This window comes from Melozone crissalis, unplaced genomic scaffold (genome assembly GCF_028551555.1).
Source record: "Melozone crissalis strain CALT ecotype California unplaced genomic scaffold, PUWL_Pcris_2 ptg000006l_1, whole genome shotgun sequence".
In the NCBI taxonomy this organism is placed as follows: domain Eukaryota; kingdom Metazoa; phylum Chordata; class Aves; order Passeriformes; family Passerellidae; genus Melozone; species Melozone crissalis.
Genome location: NW_026535784.1, coordinates 51,069,802 through 51,091,277, shown reverse-complemented (window position 1 = coordinate 51,091,277; position 21,476 = coordinate 51,069,802). Strand labels below are relative to the sequence as shown.

The following is a 21,476-nucleotide window of genomic DNA, read 5'->3' as shown; positions in this document are numbered from 1 at the left end:
CAGAGGGAGTTAAACCAGAGAAAAGGGTAAAAGATGACTCACAGAACTTCTAACTCATTAGAAAGATGAAGGTTCAAAACTGTAATTGTCTCTTAGTAGCTTACTGAACTAATAAATGTTTGCCAATTTGCAACTGGACTAAGAGGCATTTATTTCAGCAACAAACAGCAGCAGAACAGCACAGTGACAAATCAGGGAAAAAGGACTTTGTGCCTTCCTGAGCTGTTCTGGTTTTGTTGGCTTTTTTTTTTTTAATTGTAACATTTTTCTTAAACCTTCATCTGGCCTTCTACTTGTGGCTCCTCAATTTATGAGATTAAATATAATCAGCACTACATTCTGTAGCTCACTTTTCCTGAAATTTACAGCTGTGCTCCCAGGCAGCTGCACTGTGCTGTTATTGGCTGAATTTGCACCAGCAAACCAGCACAGCATTGCAGAAAAAGAAATAACAAGCACTGAATCTCCCTGAATCAAATGCAAGCTGTTGCCCATTAGTATCAGACATCCATTTCACTGGGTCCTCACTAACTTCCAAATACATGACTCAGTGAACTTAACATCAGTGTAAAAACAGAACTGACAACAGCAAGAACTGGTTTGGTTATTTGAGGGGTTCTGGTTTGTATATTACAATTCCCTGAGGTCTCAGCAAAATGAAGATCAAGTAATAGATCAAAGATCAAAATAAAGAGAAGATGGTGCTATTAAGGCATACTAGCAAAACTGACTGATAACAGAAGCAGAATTGGGAAAGGTTCTGGAGAAGCTAAGAAGGTAGTAAAGCTTCTAAGGAAAAGAAGAAAAATTAGTTCCACAAATAAATAATACAGTAATACAGAGAAATTTGAAACGTTGGAGTGGAAGCAGGTCAGGCAACAAATAAAACAAATGAATGAGTGATTTCCATTTAAAAAATGAAAATACAGACTCAAATATCAGAAAACATGAAAAATATTTTCTGCTTCTAGGGATGGGGGGAAGACAGAACTATAATATCAAAATATCATAAAGCCTACAAGGTAAGTGAAAAGCAGTTGTGCTCATTGACAGCTCATCTTGAAAAGAATAGAAAAAAATCAAGTATTCAAGAGCATCTCATTAATAACTTGTGCCTTTCAGACCAAGCTTGGAATTATGCAGATAATATAATGTTTGCACTGGAAGAATACATTTATTCCCTGGGCTGCCACACATTTTCTGTAACACTCTACACATGCAAGCACTTTCAATGAGCTTCACAGGAACAGGTGTTAAGGGACGAGGACTATTCAGCCAGCTTTGTAGTCTGGGGGTTGTCAGGTTCTCTCATTTCACAAATATTATTTGAGTAAAGATCCTATTAAAATAGAACTCTTCAGATAGTATGAAGTTCCCTAAAAAGAGAACTTTTCTTTCAGAAAGTAATTTTGACCGAGGTTGCTTAAAACTCTCTGTTAAACTTACTGGTTGATAGCAGCTGAGCCAAGTGGACTCAGTCTCCAAGAGGAAAAAACATTCTACCCATGACATTTTTTTCAAGTTAGAGAATATGGTAAAAAAACAGCAATTGGATCATCTAGTCTACTTCCTCTGAGTTAAAGACAGAGTCCTCAGAGGAAGTTTCAGACATTACATCTTATTCACCCTGATGCTGACCCAGAAAGCCACGAAGATATTGGCTGGAGCTAATAGAACAATCTCCAAAATTTAGTAGAAGCTAAAACAAAAGGGTTTTTGTTAAGATATAATGAAGACACTGGGGACAAGCATTACTTCAGGAGAAAGAAAAATCTGCTAAAAAGTTTAAATGCAGTTGGGGTAGGAAAACAAATGGACAGAGAAACAAAACTCCTCAAACCACAAACATTTAAAAAGAGTTAAAGATTTTCTACGAAAATGAATAACAAAACAACAAAAGATTGGTCAGTTGTATTAGAGAAAAGAAAACTAGAAACAACAAAGAAAAGAATAATCAGAGTTTGCTAATGCAGTGAGAACAGACTTGAAAGACAACCCTGCTATGTCCCCAAAATATTTTGCTCATTCCCAAAATACAGTTAACTATGGTTACAGAATAAAAAGCAGAATAGGGGATGGAAAGAGGGTATAGAAATTAAAAACTTGAGGTAGTAAGACATTGTGCTTAAATAAAGTTCTTGAAAAAAATACGGAATAGGATACTACTGAACTGGGAAGCATAGAGTTAAAGAATAAACAAATTAACAACAAGAAAAATAAGATTCTGATTCAAACCTTAAAATTAGTGGGAACCAGGGAAAGAATTATTTATTTTAAGAAAGCTCTTAAGAAATTCAGAAAAGGCAGACATGACACAGTTTATGAATCCAGTCAACTAGACTGATCCAGTCCCAAACCCTGTATTTCTAAAAGATCTCCCTATTGCTACAGAAATATTTTGGGGGAAAAAAAAAAAAAAAAAAAAAAAAAAAAAAAGAGAAGAACCAGTAAGAAAACAAAGCCCCTGAGAAAGCTGTCAGAACAGTGAATTTGTGCCAGAAAATAAGAAACAGCTTGTACCAGAAACTGTTCCTAAACACACAGTGTTGTAAGGGAAGGGCTGACAACCACTGCCATAAGTGTTTTATATGAAACAGTAGCATAATCTAGCCTCATCTTAAAAAAAATTATATACATATCTCAATAAATGAAGACCACCAATCCCTTGCCAGACTTGTGTGTAATTTCTGCAGTTCATATTGTCACTGACAACTTCATGGGTTATTTCAGGTCCTGCTTTTCACTGCATTGTTGCTTGACACAAAGCCAAAGAAGAGAGGAGCAACTTGAGCACATCAGCAACATATCTTTGTTGCAATGACTTAGACTGGTCCAAGCTGATGCCTTATGAAATGTTCCTGCTCAGCTCCACAATTCTTCCAGAAAAATTAGAGACCAGCCTTTTGGAAGAATACATCCTCTTGCCTGAAAAGCCTAGCACAGAGCTGATGCTGCTGATGCTGCCAGTGACCCTAAACAACATCTGTGATCTTAAACAACAAAAAGTCATGGAAAACATCAGCATTCAACCTATATCACTTTATCCTTTTTTCTCCAGAGTGGCAACAGCAACCATCTGTCTCCTCCCTGGTCTCCCAGTTCCCTCTTTCCTTACTTCCCTGAAGTAAAGTACAACCCTACCTGGCGTCCATATCTACCTCATACTATCAAAGCAAAGCAGAACTGTTATAGAATATATACCACTTCTCTTCAGGAAAAAAAAAAGGGAGCAAAAGAGCTTTGTGTGCAGGGAAAAGAATCCAGGGCTCCTTGGGATGCAGGAAGAAATGTTTTGCGTAATTAGAGCTACGATGAGAGCAGAGTCCACAGAAAAGAGGGAACAAGGGAAAGCTGCTTCCTGTTCCTCTAGCTGACCAACCTCCTGGTCAGCTAAAAATCTCCTTTCTCCAGAAACAAAACATTTGGCTGAGAACCTTTAAAACCTGCTCCTACCATAAGGACTGAACTGAAAAAAGACAAGTATTTTCTTGAAACCATCACCAACTTTTAGGTAGATACTGAACCACCAGAGTTCTGTGAATGTGAGCAAGTCCTCCTCTATTTGATTTCTTTGTTTGCAAAATCTCCCCAGACCTGGTCTTCCCCAGGGCTGCAATGAAGCACTTACCTGTGGGAAGCCCTTTTCCCCTCAGCCTCTCCCGAATAGCCTGGCTCCTGTCTGGCTGCAATTTTCTATCTCCATTACAAGACAGCTGATCCATCTGCAAAAAAAGGCAGTAACAAAGTTAAAATGTTGGAAGAGCTCATATTAGTATGAAACAAGCATTGCTTTTATGTAAATGCACAATATTAGTCAGTGTCAAAGAGTTAAGTGCAGAATGGGAGTTCAAACATTTTAATAAAGAACTGATTCATCAGTGAGAATATCCCCTCGAATTATCCATATTTGAACAGTGTGTGCTTTATTTAACTACACATTTGGTCTACCTTTTTTCCACTAAGAATAAATTAAGTTCACAATTTAAACACATTCCACCCCTACAGCAAACTGAAGGGACAGCAGCACTCAAAAACCATCTTCCATGATTACAGCATGACTAGAACTTGCCTAGTTCTAGCGAGGAGTTTTCTGCATAACAAGAAGAACTGTCTTGTACCCTCACAGGACTGACTGCACATGCCAGATCACATGCACCCATTTGTGAGCAGCCTCTTCAGCCCCTCAGGCACATTCCTTTCACGTGTCATTCCTTTTACTCCCACTAACTTTTCACTTAACCTTATTTTTTTAAATCACTACTTCCCTAGGAAAAACTTTCACATGTACAATCATTCAAAGAAGAGTTTATTTGCTACAACAAAACATTCTCAGTGAGATCTTTCCATAGAGTGGGGGTGTAACCTGGACAGCAGGAGGGAAGGAGAAATCAAGCAAACTTCACAGTTACAATACAACTCAGTTAACATGAAACAGACTGAATCAGCCTGGGGCTATATTGCCCTTCACAAAGCACATTAACATGGCAAATGAAAACATTCAAATGGGACCTCTCAGCTGTGCTTCAAATGACCAGTTACAGAGATAAGACCCCTGGAGCCTTTGATGAGGCCCATCAAGATTAGAGCATACCAACCTTGGAATAATAAGTTGCACTCTGCCTCTGAAAAAATAAAATTTATATGTTTATATGTTTTTCTTGTTAACTTACAAAATTCCAACACACATACAGAGCACTGAACATTAAAACCAGCAGGGCTGGCTGGCTAAGGTGCACAAAAACCTAGCAGCACAGCTATGCTGTCATTGCTCTGTTAACTCTTGGTTCTGTTCAGCTAGTTCTATTTCTTGTCTTGTTGCAAAGCCAGTGCAGTGACACATTCAGAATTAAAAAGGTCACTGGCAGAGGAAATGAGCAAAGGTTCAGCACTGGATGACTGCTAGTCCCACTCTAGTCCCACTCCTTCATTAACAGCATGGACAGGAGACTGGGAGCACACTTGCTGGATTCAGCTCTGCACTGGATTTCAGAACAAGTACTTGGGAGCACTGTTACTTCGTGGGCAGGCTGGTCTAGATCAGTCTGCCACACTATCCCAGACTCCCTGGAAGCCTGCTGACAAGAACAAGAGAAGGGAAAGCAGAAAACTTGCTACCCTGAAATGGCCATCAACAACTTGGAGAATAATGACTCAGAGTGGCTGTTTCTATAGCTTGTGGCCTGATTTAAAATTTGGATCTTTATTTTAACAGCACCACTGCTGAAGGGCCTGCAGCCTTTTATTTCACTGAACCACAGACTTGGCAACTACACAAGACTTCAGACACTACAGTGAGGAGCACTGGACTGACAGACATACCTCACAGGCTAGACAATGCTTTATGGAGCTCATGCTCAGCACTATTTCTGGAGGCCTGGCATAATCAGCTGCTGTCAAATGTTAGACAAATGCAGGGACCTCTTGCTTTTTGCAAGCATTTCCAAACCAGATATATGAAGAAACTATTTAACAATTAGATCATACCTTTTTATTAAAAAAATGTGAGGGAAGAATCAGCAAAAAAACATTTTTCAAGAATTTCTGTGCTGTCTCCCTAAACAGCAATTTTTAATTTACATGGACCTGCTGCAAAGAATCCAGAGAAAGGACACTAAGCTGATTAGAGGGATGGAGCACCTCTCCTATGAGGAAAGGCTGAGGGAATTGGGGTTGTTCAGGCTGGAGAAGAAAAGGCTTGGGGTGACCTAATTGTGACCTTCCAGTACCTGAAGGGACCCTACAAGAAAGACAGAAAGGAACTATTTACAAGGGCATGTAGTGACAGGGCAAACAAAAATGGCTTCAAACTGAAAGTAGATTTAGATTAGCTATTAGGAAGAAGTTCTTTACTGTGAGGGTGGTGAGGCACTGGCACAGGTTGCCCAAGGAAGTTGTGGATGCCCTTTCCCTGGAAGTGTTCAAGGCCAGGCTGGATGGAGCTCTGAGCAATCTGGTCTTGCAAAAGGTATCCCTGACCATGGCAGGGAGGTTGCATCTAGCTTTAAGGTCTCTTTTAACTCAAACCATTCTATGATTCTATGACAATATATGGTCTTCCTTGATTTACTTAAAATTATTTAACTATTCTGAAGTTATGCTGTAATGGTTTAGGTGAAGAGAGAAGTTGCCCATCAGGAATAGTAACTTTGCAAGATGAGCTCATGCAATTTCTTTCACTTCTAAAAACAGTTTGGTCATTATTAGACAATAAAATCCTCCACAAGTCTCATATTCAAGAGCTGAGCAGAAGTGCAAGAGAATTGGCACACTGCCTAAAGCGTCCTCCTTTCTGTTAATAAGAAAGTCTCCAAAAGTCAAGCATAACTTCAAGTTAAAGTAAACTTACAGCAATCATTTCTGAAGCATTTCAAGTAGCAACAAGTCTAAGCCTTGCCCTACAGTTCATCACCTTGGTCTCCCGTTTCTCCCTACTTTTTTTTTCAATGAAGACAGTTCACGAAATGACCTCCTGAGAAACTCATGAATGCATGTTCCAGGAGGAACTGTCAAGTGCACAAACTGCTACATGGGGACAGAAGCTGTTCTCTCCTTTCATCACTCACCCTTGTCAAAATTGCAACATACCAAAACAAGAGGAAGAAAGACTGCAGAGTGACTCTGAATTAGCACTTTTGCTCTCTTCCTGCTCACCTCTATTGTTTCCTCAGATGCTGACACAGACTTACCCCAGACAGGCTTCCCAGAACCAGCCTGACCAGCTGCTTCACATAGGAGAAGGAAGGGGCACAGTTGCTGTTCCTTATGTGGGCACTGCAGGCATCCAGGACAGTCCGTACAGACACGCGGGCGTAAATGACATCCTCACACATGCCCAGCAGGATGCTGTTCAGGTGGTCTCCAAGCTTGATGGGCTAGTGACAAACAGGAACAGGGGAGACAGGAGAATCAGTTTTAACAGTGACTTGGGGGACACTCAGAAACATAAGACACTCAACAACGCATATTAACTATTCATGAGACTTGTTGCCTACATTATCTGAGTGCCAGTTTGAAAGTCACCATCTGGGAGGTGAAAAAATTGTGGCTGCAGAACAGGAGAGAGGCATTCAGCCTCTGAATTCAACCCCTACTCTACAACAACCTGGCCTAAACAAGCTGCCTGATCTGCAAGGTGAGGACACCAACTACTTTTTCAAACGCTTAATGAATAAGTGAAAATTAAGCAAAAGGGAAAAGGTTCAGAGGAAGTTTTAATTCTTAATTTTGACCATTCTGCCACTCACAAATATAAAATTCAAACGTCATAACAATAATTTTTTACAATCTTCTGTGGTCATTTTCTGCAGTTCCTCACCTCTCCAATATTTTGCAGCAGATGTGTTAGCAAATTCCCAAATTCCAGTGATATCACCAAACAGCATCAACAAAAAAGGAAGGAATAAAACAACCAAGCCACTGGTTAACAAAGCAGAGCTTCATAACTACAGGACAACACCCATACAGTCTAAAAAAATAAATCCAGATGTCTTTCTGCTCTCCCTGTTGTTCAGTGAATGCAGCACCCTGAAGGTGGAATATCCCTCCCCAGGGTATGCAGCAGTCAGTGATAACACTTGTTCTCAGGTGCCACAGGCACTTGGGACCTGAGCTTTCTGATCTGCAGCTCTCCCAAAGTGGGTGGTTACCCACAAAGTACAAACACTGTCAGGCTTTTTGCAACACAGAGTGCTTCCAACAATTGCAATCCTTCAATCTTCCCTGTGTGAGCAGTCTTAAGGTGAACCATAAAAAAGGCATTCTGGACCACCCCGATTTAATTAATGTAGGCTTTTCCCATCTATCTGTTTATCAGTACTAACTAATAATAAAAATCATGTATGTGAATAAGATATGAATCTCCTGCTCAGCCACACTCCCAGCAGAGAAGCAGCTCATTAACCAACACAGGCAGACAAATACAGAAAACATATTTAAAAAAAAAAAAGGGAAAATCTGCACATGCAAATTAACACACAATAGTAATGCCATACACAAGATTGTCCTTTTGCCAACACTAACTCCACAGGACACAGGATCCACATGACAACGTCCCAAAGGCAAATTCCTTCCAGGCATACCCTCACCACATTGTCTTTGGGGAAATATTGTTTCATTAGCAGGTAGAGCATGCCTTCCCACTACATTACTGAGAAACTGCTGCCACACTCTTGACACCAAAGAAAGAAACAAAGAAAACAGGGACTAAAACTTACGCCTACATTCCTCTCAACACCTCCCTTCTTTAAGTCACCTACTTTAAGGCACTCTCCTACTACTGCTGAATACTGCTCCTTTCATCTCCTACAAGACAGGAGAGCAAAGAAACATAAAAGCCCTGGTAGCTAAGAAAACTCTTAGATTTTGGGACAGGCACAGTAGGCATTATGACCAGGTACCCCTAAATAGCCAGAGCTCCAAAGTTTTCTACCTCACTTAGCTGCATTCAGGCAACTACTTCCAGATAAGTACAACTGAGATCCCAACTACCACTCTGTTAAAGAAAATATTAGGAACTGAATGCCTAAAATGCTGAAATTTCAAAATTTTCTTCCTTAGTCTTATATATAGCATCAACTAGTAGGAACAAACCTAAATCCAAACCAGAAATTGCTTCATCTACAGCTGCAAGTGCATCATTAAATGCTTTTTTCAGAAGCCTTTTACCTTATTTTCACTATTCTAGATATTCACTTCTTAAAGTTTAATTGGGGGCAGGGAAGGAGCACTGAGGAAGATGAATCACATTCATGTTCAGTCAGTTTTGTCAGGGCAGTCTAAGAGTTCTGCTGTGTGTGTAAAATAACTACTTTGAGCAATAACACTCAGCTCTAACCAGTCTGTAACTGTGTCTGCACTGACTGACAAATCAATAGCAAGAGTCTACTCCCTGTTCCACACAATTCATACCCTTTCTTGGCCATTGTGAAAGGTAAGTATGTATATGTGCAAATCCAGACTCACAGCATCTACAGCAGTATGGAGAACAAGTTTATTATATGTAAAGCAACATTGTTACTTCAATACTTATTTTTATATGAGCCTAAACCAAAACAACTTATTTTCTCCTTTGTCAGCAGCTTAAACCACTGTCTTTCAGCCTGTGGCATTACAGGATAGACCAGCCCAGATGTATCTTCATGGAAACTAACACAAAAGTGCTATCAGCACCTTCTCCCTGCAAGACAACACCAGACTTCACAAGAAAAAGCTCCAAGTATGGGAAAGGAAACTTTTGTACTGGGCAGTGACTGGAACAGACTGCCCAGAGAAGCTGTGGAGTCTCCCTCACTGAACCATCTGGATGCAATCCTGTGCCATGTGCTCTGGGATGACCCTGCTTGGGCAGGGAGGTTGGACCCACTGTGGTCCTTTCCAACCTGCTCCACTCTGTAAAATTCTGGAAAAGGCATCTTAGTCCTTAGTGTCTCAGTATGACACCCTGCCATGCAAACTCAAATGCAGAGTCAGTCAAACAACATCAAGTCTGAAGTTGCAATATTAAAGAAAACCAAATCTAAACTTACCTGACTTTGAGGAACTTCGTGGTCAGCTCCCCAAAAAAGTGCCATGCCAAGAGAATAGATATGGACCTGCCACAAGACACAAGATATCTGTCAACTCATGGAACAAGACCAGAATTCAAAGCAGACTTCTTAAAGGAGAGCAACTAACTTAACAACACTTTGCTTAGAAATACATTTCTAGTATTTAAGCTCAGCTGTCTTTCACATCCCACTTCTCCTTTACATAAGGTTAAGAGGAGCAAATCCTAGTGCTACAAAACATTCAGCATCCAACCAGTGCCCCCATCTTCTCTGCTCAGTTTTAAGCTTTCATCTCACACAGAAGCCAGAAACTCATGTAATCCATACAACCAGCCTTGTGTGGGGTAAACGCTGCATGGTTGTGTCCAAGGATCCTTAAAACCTGTGTCTGAAGGCAAAGCAGACTCAGCACGACTCAAGCAGGGATCACAAAGATTGAGATAAAAGGAAAAAGAAGGAATGAACAAAAGAATATAAACACTGAAAGCAGTACCTTAACGTATAACTGATATTTGAAGGTAAAAATACATTAACCATTACACATATAATTAACAATTAACATATCTTCAACATAATACACCCATCAGTACAGGGAATAAACCCTTTAAATACTGCAGAATTAAGAGCACACCTAGAGAGCCAGCATGTGCTTGACTGTCCAAATAAAACAGGTAAGTGTAGAAAGAAAGCATAGGTTTTTCTAAACTGTGTAAATAATATACACTAGTCATGGCTCTTTGTACCATATTATTAGTATTATTTATGGTACTTAAAGCAACAAATATATTGAATAATTCTGAAGACAATGAACCTCAATTACAAGGACAGCAATAAATTAAAAGCTCACATAAGCTTCTTCAGCCTCTTCATCAACTAAAAGCAAAACATCTTACTTAAATTCTAGATATATAAATTGACAAAAATCTGAACAGATTAGGACAGTAGTCAGAAAAATACATCAAGAGGTCTAAGTCAATACCACTGCCCTATCCAATCAGAAACATTCTTTTTCAAATACTGAGAAAATTGCTCCCTATCTGTTTTATTTTCCATTAGTGTTTCAATTGAAAAGCTACAAAGCGTTCCTTACATATCAAGGTATACCACAGCTACACAGAAAAAGGTGAATATGCTTTCATGGCAATAATGAATGCAAAAAAAACTTTTCAGAAAAAGCCAACAAAACACAAAAGACACAAAACCAATCCAGAAAAAGCCCCAACTAAGCAAAAACGAAAGTTCTCCAACTCTTTCAGTCCCCCAATAATGCAAGAACAGCAATTAAAAAGACTATTATAAAATTAGTTAATTCTAATTAGAGACACTGTCATAGTCCTAAGCCTGTCAGTATTCAAGAAAAATTAGGACAACAGTCAGATACATTTCTGGGTTACCCTCTTTGGAATCTGGAGTTGGACTTGATGATCCTTGAGGAGCCCTTGCAATTCAGGGTATTCCATCATTCTATGATTCTGAGCTTCAAAATACCCAAAGATATTTCCAAAAATGAGATGTGCAATCAGTCCTCTTAACTAAAACTTGCTACTCTACTAATCCATCTGAAAACAGTTTTCAAAATAAAAACATTTATTCAAAAATTCTAATTAATGTTTGTACTGTACTTAAAATATGTTCCCCAATAAATAGATCATCATGAAATTAATTTCCCAAATCATTCTCCATTCTAATTTTGAATGGTTTGGTTACTCTATTTCCAATAAGCTTGCAGTTACTTCAGACATATTTTGGATTCAAATTGACTGTGTCTTGGAATAAAAGGGGTATTCATTTACTGACTGTAATTTATTTTTAGTATTTCTCCTTGAATACACTGTTAATTTGTTTTAGCAAGTACAATCATAACTGAAAAGGCAAAGATAAGCCTGTCACTTTCTGACACAAAGCCTTAAAAAACAAGGTGTTTTTTTGCCTTCAGCAGCTTTTAGTAGAACAATCTAAAAGGAAAACACCAACAATTTCCAAAATTAATTCAGTGAATTACAGCCGGTTGTGACAGAAGAAAAAAAAGTTTAACATGTCAAAAATTACCACAGTCAGCAAAGCAAGATCTGATGTTGTGATCTAAGAAGCACAAAGTCAACATATTCCTTACAAAGAATCAGTGTACACCTGATACAGAGTAACAGGAATGCAAAGGGAAGCAGTGAAGAAAAGAGGGGTGCACATATAAGCTATTTATCACCCTCACCAACCTCAACTAATAAAGCCATAAAAGGACACCGGTTTTTGTACAAAGCTACGTTTCAGGGAGCTTCCTTCTTCCACATCAGCAGCTAAGTGGATCACCTTCCATCCAGCAAGCAGGGTTATGCTGACAGCAGGGCAGAAATTCACACAGCCCAAATGAGCAAGGATTAATCAGCCCTGCACATGTACAGAGTGCCAGCATTTGCTCATGGCCTATTGACACACTCTGTGCTGGCATTTACAGGCCACAGAAGTCCCTCTGAGTGCTTCCTTCCTAAAGACTAAGACACATCACAGCATGGCTTTTCATAGTAACAGTCCTCCATTTATTTCAAAAAGAGAAAAAGTAGCATATTGAATAGTGGCAGAGAACAAAGAATGCAATCAGCTCTGACCAAGGGCACAAGCTTGTCACTTCAGAACTATTTTTTCTGCCAGTTTTAAAGGCCAGTTTTGTACATTAATGTACGTTTTGTACATTCAGAGTTGGCACTAGAGGTAACGTTACTGTCTTCAAAAGTGTTGTCCCTCTTGAAAGCAAATAAACAACTCCAACAGTATGCCTACAGGATTTGGCAGCTGCATCCTACTTAACTGAACTTGAGTCTTCATTGATGTCAGTGTTATTTTTTACTTCTCCATTAACTTTCAGCCTAGGATTCTAATTGTTTATAGTTTTGCCATAGACAAAACTGTAAACATATTTTATTATACCATTAATTTTGACAATATGCAGGGCAAGAAGGATGTCTAACAGGCTTGGGAGTAACTGTGGATATTCAGTAGGTGTTCAGTGATATAGCCCTGAAGAAAACAGACTATATATAAAAAGCTGCTGAAACAAAATATTCAACACAGAAACACATGTTTTAATAGTCCTTGTGCACACAACAGCAACTCATGCCAATACCACTTTTCTCTGAAGTAAGAGCTGTTTCTTCCTGGAGGAACACTGCCAAGTGTCATAATTGTTCCCAGATTACAGCACTGTCTGTGGCGAGCTCCCCTCTAAGGATTATTGACCCAGGGAAGCCAAGGAGATAGAAATAGCTCAGCTTCCTTTTCACTCCCACCACTAAATGTCTTTGGCTAAGCTAAGAGAATGGTTTCCTGAGGAAAGTGTTACCATTCACAACAATTCTTGTCAAGAAGACAGCTGAGAAGATAATAATTTTGACTGTACCTGTCTCCCCCAGTGACCTGGAGGAGACCACATACACAAACCTTACCTGTTTGAATATTTACTCTTGTGAAAGAGTTTAATGGGAAAAATGGAAATTCTGTGCAGCCATTGCCCAAGTATGTATGTGGCCAGGGCTTGTACAGACTCTTCCTCACAACTGCATACAACTATAATCACTATTCCACTTTAACCAGAAAAAACAAAGTAGGAGGATCCCTCTCCCACCTCACAAAAGAAATTACATGAATCACAAACCATGGGGAGACAAAAAGGGCAGTTTAAAGCTATTTTGTGAAGGGATCAACAACAAAACACCAGAGCTGTCTGCCAAGGAAGAGGCACTGTACCTTTTCAAGGTCTGACAGGGATGACAGCGAGTGGTTCTGCAGCAGCTCTGGTGCTGTGAACGCTCGCAGGTCTTGTTGGGACACATTCTCATCAGTAAATGACACACTGCCAGATGGAAGCAACAGGAGAGACCATGGAGAAATGATGAATCCCAGAGCAGCAGGATCAGCTGTAATTGAAAAGGGAAAGAAAAACAAAAACCACCCTGAAAATGAAGCAATGTTGTTTGATGCCCTTGCTGGATGTTAGCTTATTATCAGCCTACATACTATTAGTGGAATATATTCATGCTTCCTTTTCCACCTGTGGTGTTTCATAACCACAACAACCACCTCAATTTTAATCACACTGGGGAGTAACACCTATCTTTTATGACTATTCTTCACTATTACTCATAACAGCAAACTTAGGAAGAGCTTGCTAAAATACTCACAATACCCTGTCCTGATATTATTTCATTTCTGTTACAGTTGACACACAAAATGTTCCCTTTCTGCAGTGCACATGTCATTAAGGCTAATTCCTACAACAGGAATTCCATTCCTACAATGGAGTTTGCTCCTATCCTAACATAGAACTACTGCAGCAGCAATGCCTGAAAGAGAGTAGACAAAGTTAGTGGGGAAGGAAAATACTCATTAGAGTGGCTAACAGAAGGGGACAAAACAAAAGAGTTTCGGGGCACAGAAGTCCTTTTTAGCCTAAAGTGAAAAAATATTACAAATACCTGAACATTTCAAAGCAAGCACTGAAATTGCATAACCAAAAGTAACCAAGATATGCAATTTGCCAGCTAGGTTTTTGATGTCTGATGATACTGCAGTCAAACTAACTAAAAAAAAAAACAAAAAACAACAACAACAACAAAAAAAACAAAACAACAAAAAAACCCAAAAAACCTAAAAAAACTAAACAAAACAGAAAAAAGAAGACCATTTCCTTAAGTCAAAATATTTTACTTGAATCAACCCAGTTTCACTGAAGGAGGCATGAGATTTCACTAAGTAAAACTAAAAGTTAACTTTTATTTTTTCATAGCCTTCTGCTACACAATGTATCAAAGACCTGAGGAAACACACATTTGAACAATATATCCTTTTCCCTTGATACAGTAAGCAAAACCAGCAGGATAATAATTTCCGCCATTAACACCACCACTAACATTTTCCATTCTCCAGCTCAGGATATTCCTACAGTGCTGGTTCCTAGACAGATGAACTATCTTGTAATCTAGATTATTTCTAATCTCCTAGGAAATGTATTAAATTACTGCTTGCAGGTATCAGGTGTAAAAGGATCTCCCAAGTAAGTCCTTCCATTTTCTAACCCCACTTCCTCTGAAACTAACAGAGTAAGTGCTGGTTGCTGCTGTGGCAGCAAGTTCAGATGTCAAAAAAAAGAAACAAAGATGGACAGGCCATTCTATAATATGTATAAGAAAATAATACACTATAGAGCAAAGCTTCCAGAAACATTTTCAGGAAGACTATCTTAGTTGGCCTTAGACTTTCAAAAATTATCCTGTGGGTAACCACTGGATTGTGCACCACTTCTCTGTGTATCCACCACTTACATAAAAACCCTAAACAACCAACATCTTATAATATTATAAGATTTCACCTTATGAGTCCTAACTCAGGAACCTTAAGAAATGTAGAGGCTTTAATCTTAATTTAACATTTTATATAACAAGCACTTGAGATACATAAAAACTCTTCATATTCTGAAACATACTAAAACAAAAAATTGATTTAGCTTTGAGAATTAACACCCCTAAATTACTCTTAAGTCTTCACAATACTAATTTCAACAAACTTTAGAGCGTTTGTCCCCTTTAGATATAGAGTCTGAATGTAAAATTAATGTGATAAATAGGAACTTTAAAAAAGGACTGATTTTGCCAGGCTCATTTTACTGACACTTTCTCAACTTCCTCCTGCAGTAGCTTATAGCTAATGTAGCAGACCATAGTGCCTACATTCCAACTCCAGGGAATCTCATCTACTGTTATGAAGGATGAGGATAAAACAATTAATTCTCCAGTTTCTTCCTTAAGGCATGCATCATAAACCAAAATAACTATCTCAAAGCTCCAACCAGGTAGCTATACCTAAAGAAATACACTTTAGTAACACTACTCTAATGTGTTTGCACCATGGATAAAAAAGTAGCAAAGATGCAATGCATCAAACAGCCAGCAACTGTAGGAAAACAAAAGAACCTATTTTCCAGTGATAATATTCATGTCATCTTCTGTTTAGGCTTTCAGAATCATTTACAGGAGCAGTAAGGGTAACATACTCCTGAAAGTACTGAGGAAAATGACAAAAAAAACCCCAAAAAACCCAAGGATTTCAACACCCTTTTTTAAAGGCACTGGATTTCAGGATATGGCTCCTGGTCAATTTTCTATCCATTGGGCTTTCAACTGTGCTAGAGCTGCCAGCCTTATGAGTTAACTCCAGAACTATGCAAGTGGGTAACAAAACACTTGTGAGAGCACAGCATTTCAAGCAGTGCCAAGACAGAGATAAATAGCATGGTCTTACTTAAAGGGAGAGAGTGAACTGGCTTTAAACACAATAAAAACAGAAATAATCTTCAGCTACAGAGCATCTGCCAAACAAATGAGAGAGCAAAAGAATCCTTTATGTGCTTTAACAGCATACAAATAGCCTCAAAAAGACCCATCACATTCCAAGAAACATGAAGATAAATATTTGAAATGGATCTATTTTACATTATTGATGCCAGGTAATTTTGAATTCCCAAGCTGCAGTCAAGTCAGTCCTTCAGGAACTTTTTCCCTCACTTCTCTCTTAGGCTACAGCCATTAGCAGAGAACACACAGGGACACACACAAATCTCTGAAAAGCACAGAGCAACCCAAAAATATACACAAGGCTTTCAACACACATCTTTGTTTCCCTCCATAGCCCTCACTGAGACAAGTAATCTGAACATTTGTACGCTCAGGCCAGGCTGGAGGCAGCCAGAGCAGTGACTCCCCTGCAGCCTGGCCAGGAATGCTGCAGGATGATGCCAGCACCCAGGACCACTTGTGCTGGAAATGCTCTCGTCCTTGGGCTGGTGCAGCGTGTCCCTGCACGCCTGCTGCGCAGGGCAGGCAGCGCTGCAGCGTCTCTGCTCCCTCCGGCACACAGGGATAGGAGAGCTCTGATGGGACACTGAACCCCTTGGAAAACTGAAATGCACTCTTTCCTGAGGCTACTGGAGAAAGAAACAGGGTGAACAACTCATTTCTGAGATCAGTTTCTGCTCCTGAGCTGCCCCACAGTCAAACACCACACTGCACTTCACTGTGGCGCTGGCCACATCAGCAGAGCTCTGCCAAGAGTGCAGAGTCACTGAGCCTCTGTGCTGGGAGTAGGGTGGGTGGAGGTGGAGGAGCAGATGAGGAATAGAAACTAAACATTTTTTAAAATCCCAATAAAATTACAAAAGCCCGATCTCTCTCCTTCTCAGCAACTGAAAGAACAAATGTCACCAGATGATGAAAAAAGGAAAATCATTCTCCAAAAGCTACTGGGAAAGGGGAAAAGCAATCATTTATCACAAGGACGAGCTGGGAAACGAGGATTTGAGTTTTTACCCCTTCCTATTGCATTTTTCTTCTTGTCAACAAAACCAATCCATTTCCTGCTCCATCCCAACTAGGTCTGTGATTACTCTGGACTCACCACTAGTCCCCATCAACACATTTCACACGTTGCCTTCCTTCCTTTCATTACACTTACTCAAGCAAAGCAGCTCCAGGAGTTTGACTGTCAACGAAATTTACAGGTCCCTGAAAACCATAATCTTCCTTCTTCACATCCACTTTCAGATGATATAACTTTTCTTTACATAAATAATTTCCCATAAGCAAATTTGCAAGACATTCAACTTGCAAAGACTTTCCTTCTTTGCTCAACCAGTCTTTTTAATATCAGACTCACTTTCCCCCTTCTCTTCGCCTTCCTTTAGATACATGTCTCCAAGCTTAAGGTCCAATTATTTTCAGAATCCTCAACACACACTTTAGAACAGGAGTGGCCTAAGTGACATATGAAGGCTTTTCCAGTTTCCAGTTTAGATAAATCTTTTCCAGTTAAACCCAGCAAATTAGAGGGACGCCTGTTTTATAATTCTCAGCAGCAGCGAGCACAGCATTCTCCTTATGCTTATACACTCACATTTGAGATTACTTCAAAGACTTGTTTCTTTGACCTCATGGAGTTCTGAGTGCAAGATAGAGCACGTCTGAGACAGCTGATACACCCTTTCAACAACAAAATAGTTATTGCAGATAATTAAACAGATGTAAGAGAAGGGCAGGTCTGGTATCGGCCTTTTCAAATCTCCAGATTAATCTCAACATTGCCAGTGCAACTGATGTCAGGTCTGCAACTGAGTCCCAGATTGCCTTTCTCCTTCATTTAACAGCTTATAAGCTGCTGACAAGACAGCTACCAGAGCTGATCTTCTAAACTGCTGATTACCAACTGGGCACTTTAATCTAAGCTTTCATTTTTTATAATGCTAGAAATAAACGTGTGAAGTATCTTTAAGGAGCTAAACATCTGTTAGAACTGTAAATACAAAGAGGGATAAAAACAGGCACATTTCTGTGTCTGTTGCTGAATAAGGTGTGATGTTGATATGCAGTTAACCATGAAGACAATGGATCTTCATCCTGTGCTCCTCTTATTCAGTGCTTTGATGGATAAGAAGATAGACTCACTAAAAGACATGCACAACTTCTATATATTGAGAAGTCCTCAAATCTGTAACAAAAGCTTGTTCTGGACTTTTTTTCTAATTTCCAGAAACTAGTTAAAGTAAGAAATTAATTGAAAAACAGGTTCTCAGTTGACTGAGGGATAGCTAGATTCCCAACTTGAAACAAACTACCAAAACTCTACCAGGATCACATACATAAATGATTACTTGGGCTGGTAACTCCTTTAAGTGTCTCTGGTTCCTGGGCTGGTGTGAGGAGGCTGCCAATAGATGGCAATTTAAAAGTTGGCTATTCCCTCATTTCAAAACAGCTGGTGCACACACCATTGAACATTATGCCTAATTTAATTTTTTTTAATAAAAAATTTACAGAAGACTCAGCAAAGCTTATCTTTTCTTACAGAACAGCGTGTTCAGGGACTCTGTACAGGGAGGAAGAGCACTTTTGAGAGTTGGTCAAAGCTGAACACGCTGTCATCTTGCAGAAGCTAAAAGCTTGCCCTATCTCCCTCTGCCCAGGAGTGATCAGTCAGTTCTGAAGAATTCTGGGAACTCACCCTCTGCCATAAAATAGCTCTTCCACACCAAATGTATGGAAGAAACGGGCCTGAAATTTGACCAAGGAAAACAAGATTTCTTTAGAATCCCCTGTTTGGTACAAAGAGCAAAACTGAGTCAGACAAGCCTAGAGGAGCCACCACATTTTCTATTCCTGCATGTCAACACCACCTTCATAAGCCAGCATGGAAATTGATATTCAAGATGACAAAAAAAGTTTCTAGATTGCTTCCTGAGAAAAGACAACCTTCATTAAAGACTGTCTGGTTATCCAGCTCTTGCTGGGAGGAATTAGATTACCTTTATCAACCTTAGCTACACAGAAAAGCTCTTTCATTTGAGTGTCTCCTGAAGTGCATTTTACCAAAGGCTATATCCCAGGCTAATTAATAGCATGCAACTGAAAATGGTTTGCTGAACTAGCAGAAAACAACTCAATAAAACAGCTTCATCTCCAAAACAGAGACAGATTCTTCTGGCACTGATTTTATCTGAATTTGTGTTTTGGTCTTCATGGATAGGAAGTAAGATCAGAAGCTTCTGCCACCTTAGCCAGTCTTGGCTGGCAAACATTCCCCTGCCTTAAAAACACATATCAGAAGTCCTGGGGCAGATTTCTGGTTTGTGCTCTCATCTTTCAGTACTTGTTCTTCTGAAGGAGGGCTGACTGTGTTCTCACTGTCCATGCTTGCATGCAGTCTTCATGGACATTATGGTAACTTTTCTGCACTACTCTCAGGACAAGAAGGAGTGAGCTCTCATTTCCAGTGGAGACGCCCTTCTAGAAAAACATTTAGACCTAGGATAAAGTTTTAAGTGGAAAATTAGTAGTGAAACCACTACTATGTGCTCATACAACTGTGATCTTGCAGGTGGATTAGAAGATGGAGTTCCATGTGTCAATTCCTGTAAAGTTTACAAGAGCAAACCTCTAATCATTCAAGATCCCTCTTAAGTCAAGGTCTTAACAATCTGCCCTTTTAAAAGAAATAATTCTCCTGTCTCTAAGAGACAACAAAGAGTGAAAGAGAGGAAAGCAGATGCCAGCTTTCTTTTTCTTGCAGTATGAGAAGCAGCAGGACAGGTCAGTTGCTCAAACTGCAACAATAAACTCAGCATTCCTAATCAGGAAAGCTTTTTACTACACATAGGCTGTGAGAACACTGGTAAAGGGAAGAAGGTAAATTTGAATGGGATGTCAAAATTACCTATAATTCACCTGGAAAAAATATGTTGGAGAAGTTGATAAAATTTATATTTGTAAAGTCAAGTGAAGTGTGATCAGAGATCAGGCACCATATAGCAGCTTCTGCCCACATCTGCCTTCTCTGGAGCCTGTGAAGCATCCAACAGGGACCACTCTCAGAGGCTGTGCAATGCATAAGACAGAGGCAGTGTCTGACTCGATAGACTGTCTAAACCAAATCTTGAAAAAAACAGCCCAAAACAACTTATATGTTGAATCTTGATAAAATTCTAAATCAAATACTTGAAAAAAATACAAAATATTTTGTCCCAAATAATAAAGATTTTCCCCTTGAATATTAATGTGGCAAAACAATGTTTATTTCCAAAGTGTGAGCCTTTAATTTTTCATTAATAAAACTGAATAAGATAACATATGCATGTTTAGATATAAGGAGATGACTTCTCCCATAAAGGTGCTGAAATACTAGGATGCATCATGAGAACATATACTTTATCTGAGAACAAGTTAGAGATGTTACTGAAATTCAATCTGTGGGTTAAGCATTTATTGCTATTAAAAAACAAAGGGAGGGAAGGGCCTTAAGGACTTGCAGATTGTAAAGAAAAGAAAGGAAAACATAAGTTAGGGGAGAAGTTCCTTATTCAGACCTAGTGCTAAAATGTGTATTATTAGCAGTGTTGCGGATGCTGAGCTTGGAGCCTACTGAGGTGGGAGAGGGGAGGGAGAAGAAATACTTCTACTCCTTTGAAGACAAGACAGCACCACATTCCTTCAGTAGATAGGCAGGTGCTGCCACTTGCATTTTGGGGAATCATACCTAGCCCTCTGGTGAAGTTTTCTGGTTTTCACCTTTGATAGCAAATCTCTTCAGAACACACTGGTCATGACTGCACAGTTCTGTACCCATTTCCATGTCCCCTTCAATACCAAAGTGATCCAGTGGTTTCAGACTTATTTACCACTTTTTTTTCCTATGCTTCCATCTCACTCCAATGGGTCCAAAATAACTGAAGTTACCACCACAAGAACTAGGATGTATCACAAGTTCTGGCAGAACATGAAGTGAAGGCTGAAAACAACCTTTGGGCTGTGGGGCAGAGAGGCACTGACCCAGAGGTAGCTTAGGAGCAAGGTATTGTTTGGATTTAGAGCCTAGAAGGACAAGACGCTTTACTTATAAGGCACATTAATATAACCAAGATGTTTCCAGTTAGACTGTATTTATCAGTCTTAAACAATGCTTACCTTTTCTGAATAGTTCTTGAAGGCTCTCTGCACTTTGATTTAAAATAGCCCATATTTCCTCTTCTTGCAGTGGTCCCCCCCGAACCTCCAGAGCCTCTGCTAGTGACACATGCATGTTACCTGGGAAATTAAAAGATGTTATTTAGTCTCACATCAGTCTGTTTTTCTCCATGCATGCAGCATTCGAGTAGTAATAACCCATGTTCAACCCTCAGTCACAAAAACTCTCCAGCATTAGCAGAACCCATCAAATATCAATAATACAAAATGTTCCCTATGGCAGTAAAGAATTTTGAGCACCCACTCCAGAAAAAATCAGGTTAAGAAAATAATGATCCATATTAATGTCAGAGGCTCTACATCCATAAATTTAACAAGCTAGCATTAACCCACATACTATAGGCAAGAGCTTGCTGTTTATATATATGACATATCC

General features: G+C 39.4%; 1 protein-coding gene across 2 annotated transcripts in view; it reads right to left on the bottom strand.

The window, feature by feature from the left end:
• PTPN13 (protein tyrosine phosphatase non-receptor type 13) overlaps positions 1 to 21,155 on the bottom strand; it is an 87,450-nt gene extending 66,295 nt beyond the window's left edge. For both annotated transcript variants that reach the window (XM_054294989.1, XM_054294997.1), the window contains exons 1-5: positions 21,041 to 21,155; positions 13,284 to 13,453; positions 9,525 to 9,590; positions 6,687 to 6,872; positions 3,629 to 3,722 (exon numbers count right to left, since the gene is read on the bottom strand). In XM_054294989.1, coding sequence (XP_054150964.1) covers positions 3,629 to 3,722; positions 6,687 to 6,872; positions 9,525 to 9,590; positions 13,284 to 13,453; positions 21,041 to 21,155 — 631 coding nt within the window. The remainder of the gene's footprint in view (positions 1 to 3,628; positions 3,723 to 6,686; positions 6,873 to 9,524; positions 9,591 to 13,283; positions 13,454 to 21,040) is intronic.
• Positions 21,156 to 21,476: the final 321 nt, after the last annotated feature.